At 52.9% G+C, this 8,728-nt stretch overlaps 1 protein-coding gene and 1 pseudogene across 1 annotated transcript in view; both read left to right on the plus strand.

Annotated features, from left to right (window-relative positions):
• DNAAF5 (dynein axonemal assembly factor 5) overlaps positions 1-8,388 on the plus strand; it is a 47,093-nt gene extending 38,705 nt beyond the window's left edge. The window contains exon 13 of the mRNA XM_045813272.2: positions 7,400-8,388. Within this exon, the coding sequence (XP_045669228.2) occupies positions 7,400-7,536 (137 nt within the window). The 3' untranslated portion in view covers positions 7,537-8,388. The remainder of the gene's footprint in view (positions 1-7,399) is intronic.
• Positions 2-7,232, plus strand: LOC148110450 (mediator of RNA polymerase II transcription subunit 4 pseudogene; annotated as a pseudogene).
• Positions 8,389-8,728: the final 340 nt, after the last annotated feature.

Here is an 8,728-nt window from a genome sequence, read left to right on the forward strand (position 1 = left end):
GGTGTGACACGTGCATGGTTCTGAGGCCTGTCCTGAGTGTGTGGACCCGGCTCTTCAAGCACGGGACAGCAGGTCGGTGGCCTTGGAACCCCTTTGGACGGTCAGGGCCGACCCAAGGGCTTTGTCCTTGTGGGTTACAGTCCGTGACATTTGCCATGATAGAAAGTAAAGTTGAGGGACACCTGGGAGGCTCAGTCGGTTAAGCATCTGCTTCCAGCTCAGGTCATGATCCCTGGGTCTTGGGATCGAGCTCCACATCCGGCTCCCTGCTCTGCGGGGTGTCTGCTTCTCCCTCTGCCCCTCACCCCAGTCAGTGCTTGTGCTCTCTCACGCGCTCTCTCTCTCTCTCTTTGAAACAAAATCTTAAAAAAAAAAAAGAAATGAAAGTTGAGAAAAATCTTAGATATGTATTAATTTGTTTAGAGTAACAGTGAGCCCATTGAAAGATACATTTTTCAAAACAAAATAATGAGCAAGAGGAATGGCATTGTTTTGCTTCTTTGCGAATCTCAATGGAAGACAGCGAGGTGTTCTCTGTGTCCGGCGGCCGTGATGTGCATCGTTGGGTGAAGTGCGTGAAGGGACTCTGGCCTCAAGCAGGTGCGCGGCTGGAAGAGAGAGGCGCCGTTTCGGGTAATTGTGGGTGTGCTTTGATACTGCCCCACACCAGACAGGCGGTCGTCCCCCGAAGGCTACCCGGACAGTGAACCCTGGCGACGTTCACGCCTGATGGTCCATCCTGCACGTCAGCCACGTCCAGAAGTCAGGTTGGTCAGCGCAGAGCTCGGAATAGTCTCAGGAAGAGAAGGTTCGGGAAGCTGCCCAGCTCCGGGTGGCAGAAGCAAGTGTCCTGTACTTGGAATTTCTGCTGGGAGCAGAATACTGTCACTTCACTGACTTTTGAGCAGATGTTCTGCCGGGTGCCTGCGTCTGCCTGTGCTGACTTTGTCCCGTGGTTTGTTGGTTGGTCGTTCTTTACGGGAGAAGCAGCATCCTGGGGACCCAGGCACAGCGGGAACCCAGTCACCGCACGGGACGCACCCTCGGAAAGTGGGCCCAGCAGAGCCCGGGGAGCGGGGCTTCCGTGTCAGCCCTGCAGCAGCCACGGAAGGCATAATGCAAAGAGGTGTAAGAGGTGCCTATCAGTAGATCTTAGAGTGGAAGTGTAAAAAATATGCAAGTAGTCCAGAAGAAGTCAAGGAACGAGGGACAAACGGGAGACGGTAGGCCACATCCAGCCTCAGCTGCGATATCGTGGAGTGTAAATGAGCCAGGTGCTCCAGTTAAAAGGTGCTGTCACGTCAATGAAAAATTCACAACCTAACTCCAAATTAATGAATTAAATTAAAAGTTGGGTGCTGGAGGACTGACGTCATAGAGGAATTTTTACTGCTTTGTTGAGGACATTCTTGAGGGAACTTGCCGGGCATGGGTGGTGGCAGGAGGCTCGCGGACCCCGAGGCCGCCCTGCCCTTGCTTCGTGCCTCGAAGTGAGCAGATGGCCATGCCTGGTGGTGTCACAGACACAGTTTTGACTCCCAGACCCCCCAGGGACCCACACGCACTCAGAGCCACCCCCTCGGGCTGTCGCAGGCGGGAGCCGGTGGCAGTGCGGCACGTTTGGACAGCCGGGCGGTGTTCTCCGGGCGCCAGCAGCTGGGGGGCACACCGGTGTCCTGGCTCAGCTCTGCAGCCGTACCCGGTGCATGTGTGGGGTCTGGGTTACTCGGCCAAGTTCTCACACACCCCACACCTTGCTCTCCTCTCTCCTTCCTCTCCAGTGAGAGAAATAATGAGTTCTGTCCCTCTCCGTAGCCCACGGCGTGGTTCCCGCCGGAGGCCAGGTGTCCAGTACCCAGGAGGCAGTGTGTGCACCGCCCGTCCTCCACCTTCTAGACGTGCTGGGACTCGAGGTGGCGCAGTCGTGGCAGCAGGCCGACCACACTCTTCTTTGCTTGCAGCCTCTGCCCCTGCACCGCTGACCTCGGGGTGCCCACGGCAACGCCAGCCCCTCGCACGTCCTGCCCCCTTGCTGTCCCGTCTCAGCAGCCAGCCAGCCGTGTCTAATGTCCCGTATGGACACACCCCGAACACCCCAGTCTCTCCTGTCCAGCAGACCAGGGGGTTGTCTCCTGGGTGACCGGCTCTCCCCGTCTGTGCTCCCCTCAATCCCTCACGCCTCCCGGGCCTCCTGCCTGATGACCTTGCTGTGTCCCACTGACAAGATGAAGCTCCTCTCCCGCGGCCAGTCTGCGTGCCCTCTCACCCCCCAGAGCCATTTCCGTCACGGTGCCCGTGGGCCTTGCCGCCAAGGGCAGCCTGCTGCTCGGGTCTCTCCTGCATCTGCACGTACTCCACAGGACTGCTGGCACCGCCTCCATCCCGTGGCCTCCAGGACATGCTGACTCCTGGGTTTCCTCCCGTCCGTCTGGCCGCTGCTTCTTTCTGCACTCGCTGTCTTGGTGATTGCTTCTCCTCTTTGGCTTCAGATGCCACCCACATGCTGGCAACTCGCAGACGTAAGTCCAAGGCAGATGTCTGCCCCAAACTCTAGACACACACGTGCCCAGACGCTCAGAGGGTATGGCGGCCATAGCTTGCAGGCCAAGCGCAGGACAGCACCCCCATTTGCCGAACCTGCTCCCCCAGCTGTGTCCCCGTGGCCACCAACAGCCATGTCGTCGTCCTCGTGCCTGAGGGCGGGACCCTCCTGAGTCAGCTTGCCTGCGTCCACCAGAGTCGCCCTGCAGGATGACTTGGATGACGCCAGTCCTTGGCCCACGGCGCCCATCGGCTCCCTCCCCACCCCAGAGTTCAGCCGCCGCCAGCCAAGTTACCGCAATGATCACCAGTAACCACACTGGTTTCCTTCTTCATTCTGATTCGTCTCTGCTGCCCCCAGACTAAACCATGAAAGGATCCCGAGGACGGATTTTTGTTGCCTGCTGCATCCGCAGTGCCTGGCATACAGTAGGCTTGCACTGGGTGTTTGTTGACCGACTCAGCATCGGGGAAGGTGATAAGAAGATCGATCATCTAAGCCGGTGTATCTGCTACCACAAAGCCAAAATGCCACACAAACGTCACCCTTGGGGATTTTGAAAGACTTCCATGATCCACCACCAACTCCAAGAAGATTCTTTTTAAGTTCTTTTTGTCTACGCTGAGACTATCGTGTACTAGTCCAGCAGCATCGGATGAATTTAAATCCTGTAATAACTCTTGAGTTATACCTTTATTTTTTAGAGTGGTTTTGGGGTCACGCCACAACTGAAGTTCCCCCCACATGAAGCGCCCTCCCTACAGGTGGCGTGGTCGTCAGTTTGGTGACCCGCGGACACGTCAGCACCACCCAGAGTCCACGGTGCATGGGAGGGTCGCGCTGGCTGGTTTCGCTGCCCTGTGTGCTCGCCCCCCACCCCCCACCCCGACAGCCTCTGGTCTTCCGCCATCACCACAGTTGGGCCTATCCCAGAACGTCCTAGAGTTCGAGTCCTGCAGCAGGAAGCCTTTTCAGATTGGGTTTTTTCACTTACTAACACGCATTAAAGATGCTTCCGTGTCTTTTCACAGCCTGATAGCTCATTTCTTCTGAGCCCTGGTCAGTGAGCCACTGTCTAGATGGACCACGGCTGTCCATCCACATGTTGAAGGACACGCAGCTTTTGGCGCCTGTGGAGACAGCTGTTCTGTGTATACGGATGCAAGCTTTTGTGTGGACATAAGCTTTCAGCTCCTTTGGGTAAATACCAAGCAGCACGATTCCTGGATCGCGTGGCGAGAGTGTATTTAGTTTTCTAAGAAGCTGCCAGACTGTCCTCCGAGGTGGCTGCCCCATCTCGCACCACCCCGGCAACCCACGGCTCCACGTCCTCGCCGGCGTCCACCGGTGGCCGTGCCGTGGGCTTGGGCCGCGCTGCGGGGGGTGTGGCTGTGTGTCCTTGTTGTTTTGATCTACGTTCCCTGAGGACGCGCCGGGGGGAGCGTCTTCTCAGACGGGGTTGCCGTCCGTGTCTCTTCCTTGGCGAGGTGTCGTTACGGTCTTCGGCACATTTCTCACCTGCGTTGTTTTCACATCGTTTAGCTCTTGGAGCCCGTGTGTGTTTGGGTAACAGTCCTTTATCAGATGTGCCCATTGTTCATATTTCCTCCTGGTGTGGGGCTTGTCTTCTCAGTCTCTTGATACGGCCTTTTGCAGAGTAGAAACATTTAATTTTAATGAGACCAGCTTACCGGTTACTTCTTCTGCGGGTCGTACCTTTGGTGTTGTGTTTAAAAGTCATCACCAGGGTCTCTGGCTGCCGACCTGTGGGGAGCGTGGCGGCGTCTCCGGGTGGAGAGAAGGAGCTGCTGGCAGTGACGGCCCGCGAGTGCGGCTGCTGTCTGCGCTGGGAGACCTGGAGGTCTCGTTCAGAGAACTTACGGAAATGCTGGCAATTTCAAGAAACCAAAAGTTGTTGCCGCCTGATGAGGAAAACCAGGCCCCGGAGTTGTTACTTCACAGAGATGGGGGATTTCGAGAACGGATGAAATTGGCACTTAATCAGGGAAAAATCCATCCTGAAATGCAAGTTTTAGAAAAGGGAGTGGAGAAGAGAGACGGGGATATTCCTCAGCTGCAGAAACCGCGAAAGGCAGCAGGACGCACACCAGCAACAGCTGGTGACCAAGCACTCATGTCGACAGAAAGAGCCCGAGAAGCTGTCACCTCCTCTGCGGAGGTAATCAAGGACGCACGCGGTCAGTGCAAGGTGTGCGCGTGCGCCCTGCCAACCTGGGTTCCGGGGCCCGTGGAGACCAGGCCCGGCCAAGTTAGCACAAGTGGGTTACTGGGTCAGGCGGACAGTCCTTGCACTAACAGCATAAACAGTCATCTGCCAGGGGACACACCCGCAGCAGGCAGCTTGACGATGTCCTTGCCGCTCAGTAGCCATGGCCGTCAGACGACCTGAGTCAGTAAGTCATCGCCACACCTGGGGTCACTGGTTCTCTCCCGAGCTCTCTTCCAGGCCCTGTAGTTCTTGCAGTTTCCTAAGTCCGTGTGTGATCCATTGCGAGTTAGTGTTCGTGAAGGACGGAAAGTCCGTGTCTACGTCCTTCTTCCCTCCCTTCCTTCCCTCCCTCCCTCTCTCTCTTTCTCCCTTTCTCTCTCTCTTCATGCGACATGCACTTGTTCCAGACCATGTACTGAAAAGGCTGCCTTTGCTCCCCTGCGTCGCCGCTGCTGTGTTACCAAAGATCAGAGGACCGTGGGTGCGCGTGGGCCGAGGGTGCGCGTCGACCGCGGGTCCCCGTCTGGACTCTCTGATCTGTTTGTTCTTTCGACGAGACCACACTGCGTTCCTCTGGCTTTGTGGAAAGTCCTGTTGTGTCGGGTCTCCGACTTTCCTCCGTCAGGCCTGCGCTGGCTATTCTGGGACTTGACCTCTACGTACAGACTTCAGATTGAGCTGGTCAACATCTGCAAAGTAACTTGCTGGGGTTTTGATTGTGATTGCCTAAATCTACACATCAAGTTGGAGAGATCCGGCATCTTGACAGTATTGACTCTTCTATCCATGAACCTGAGCTCTCTCCAATTATTTTATTACATTTTCTTTTCTTTTATTTATATATTACCTTTGTTTTATTTGTACGTTACCTTTTACTTTTTTTTTAAGATTTTATTTATTCATTTGAGAGAGAGGGAACACAAGCAGGGGGAGCGGCAGAGGGAGAAGCAGGCTGCCGGCTGAGCAGGGGGCCTGATGCAGGGCTGGATCCCAGGACCCCAAGATCATGACCTGAGCCGAAGGCAGATGCTTCACCGACTGAGCCACCCAGGCACCCAATCATGTGATTTTCTTTTTCAGCCTGTGGATGCAATGGATTACCTTAATTGATTTTGAAGTATTGGACTAGCCTTGCGTACCTGGGCTAAGCCCCACGTGGTGCTCCTGCATAATTCTTGTTATATTGTTGGATTCGATCTGCTACTATTTTGTTGAGGATTCCTGCATCTCTGTTCACGAGAAGTGATGGTCTGTAGTTGTCTTGTCCGGTCTGTGTGGTGTTGTGCTAGGGTCATGCTGGCCTTGTAGAGTGAGCTAGGAAGCCTCCGTCTTCTGGAAGAGAGTGTGGAGAACTGGTATCATTTCCTCCTGGAAGTTTGCTAGAATTCACCAGTGGACCCATGTGGGGCTGGTACTTTCTGTTTTGTGAGGTTGTTACTTGTTGATTCCGTTTCTTTGATAGATGTAGGCCGTCTGTTCTTGTGATCTGCCCGCCTCGTCAGGGTCCTCACATCTGTGGCCACGACTTGTTCAGAGGACCAGCTTTTGGTTTGGTTGATTTTCTCCACTGATCTCCTGCTTCAGTTTCACGGATTTCCGCTCTAATTCTTATTATTATTTTCTTCTGCTCACTTTGTATTTAATGGTCTTCCTTTTTCTAATTTCCTAAGGTGGAAAATTAAAGTATCGGGGGTTTTTGTTTTGTTTTTTTTAAAGATTTTATTTATTTATTCGACAGAGATAGAGACAGCCAGCGAGAGAGGGAACACAAGCAGGGGGAGTGGGAGAGGAAGAAGCAGGCTCCCAGCGGAAGAGCCTGATGTGGGGCTCGATCCCGTAACGCCGGGATCACGCCCTGAGCCGAAGGCAGACGCTTAACGACTGCGCCACCCAGGCGCCCCTAAAGTATCGGTTTTTAGATCTTCTTTTCTAACATATGCATTCGATGCTGTAAATTCCCCTCCAAGCACTGTTTTCACTGAATCCCACAAATTTTGGTTGTGTTTTCCTTTTCATTTAGTTCAAAATGATCTCTAGTTTCTTTTCAGATTTCTTCTTTGACCATTGCATTATTTAGAAATGTGGTGTTTAATCTGCAAACATTTGGGGATTTTCCTGTTGATTTCTGGTGTAACTCCACTATGGTCTGACAACAGACCTTTTAGGACTTCGTTTTTTAAGTTTGTCACGGTGTCTTTCACGGCCCAGCACGTGGCCTGTCTGGTGAACGTGCCAGGGGCACTCGAGAAGAGCGTGTCTTCTGCTGCTGTTGGATGGACGCGTGTGCAGATCTCTGTCGTGGCCCCTGGTGGATGGTGCTGTGGAGTCGGCCACGTCCTCACTGACCTGCACTCTGAGAGCGGGCGTGGAGGGCTAGCTCCACGTTTGGCCTGTGTAGTCTGGTGCTCTGTTATTAGGCTGGTGCGTATTAAGGACCCTTACATCTTCTCGGACAGCTGACCCTTCCTCATTGGGTCACGTGGCCTCTGAGTCCTGGATAACTTGCCTCGCTTTGTAGTCTGCTCTGTTCGTAGCTGTTTTAACTTGAACGTGAAGCTTATTCACAGAAGCAGTAGCTGGTTTAATATTTATTTCGGGCATTTTAAGTGCGTGTTGCTGTTTTGCAGAGGTCCTGAAAGCAGGCAGCGTTCTGTTCCCTGAGCTCCTGGTGAGAGAGACGGAGGCTGTCGTCCACAAGCACCGCTCTCCCGCCCGCTGCGAGCAGCTTCTGCAGCACCTGCGGGCCCTGCCGCCGGCCCAGTGAGCGCGGGACCCGACGGCTCCCGTCCTCACCGCGGCTGGAGTGTGTGGCCTTCAAACCTCGCAACTCGGCACCTTCTTGTCTACGGCCTGAGACGTTCACGAGCAAGACTTCAATAGCAAGAATGTATTCCCTAAGAAATGTGCCCGGCATTCTCCTGAGACGGATCTCAGTCCAGGAGTTTCTGAAATCACATTCACTGTGTGGCTTCTGTACTTTTATGTCTTATTTATACAGTTCACTGACACATCTCCCAAAAATCTATAGGTAATTTGATACGGAAACTGAATGGCAACAGCTCACGGTGGCAGCCAGTCAGCCTGCTCGTTCGTTTCAAAGCCGCGTGCACCTGCCGCACTCTCGAGTTGGGGTTTATGGTTGGGCAGCTGCCCGCCCCACCAAGACTGTTTTTTTTAAGCAAAGGTTATTAAAAAGAAATTCATTGTTTCCTTGGGTTGTGTCTACTGAAACTTAGCATCGCAGTGAACAGACTAAAAGGAACTTGAAATTTTTATCAAATTTTTCCTGTTTAAAATATTCTGGAACTCAAAATATTATATGGGTACATTTGGTCACAATGTTTTTTTTTTAGCTCAGTAATGCAAACAATGTTGAAAATAGAATATTTAATCAGATACAGTTTTGGTTGCTCTCTTATAAGTAAAATTGGGTTTTATTCTCTAGCACTTTCTGCACCCAAGTGCCTAAAAAATTTCATTTTAAATGGGTATTATTTCCATAAGCCAAATATTTATGTCAACACAGAGGAGAAAATACTATGTGTATTTTCTAACAACCAAATATTAACATTTATGCTTAAGTGTTTGAAAACGTAATTAAAAATATTTATTATAATTATCTTGTACACCTGCCTTAATGTGTTTGGTAGTTAATTGACATTTTTCGATTCGCTCATTTTTTCCTTAGATTTAATCTGACAGTGATCCCGGCCTCAGGAATTGTGGGCGGCAGGACCCTGCACTGCTCGGTGTAGTGTCCTCTCTGGACACCAGGTGGCAGGCGCTCCAAACCCCATCAGGAGGGCATCCGCAAGGCTGGCAGGGCCCTCTGACGGAGAGCCTGGCTGTTTGGTGGGGGGACAGCAGGCCTGGACAAAAGGGGGCCCAGATCTGCAGCAGAGACTTAGGTGACTGCCCCCGGGCCCCACGGGGATGCATCCCCAGCCCACAGTGCC

The sequence above is a fragment of the Ursus americanus genome, chromosome 2 (genome assembly GCF_024610735.1).
Source record: "Ursus americanus isolate L20-20 chromosome 2, mUrsAme1.1.p, whole genome shotgun sequence".
Taxonomy (NCBI): domain Eukaryota; kingdom Metazoa; phylum Chordata; class Mammalia; order Carnivora; family Ursidae; genus Ursus; species Ursus americanus.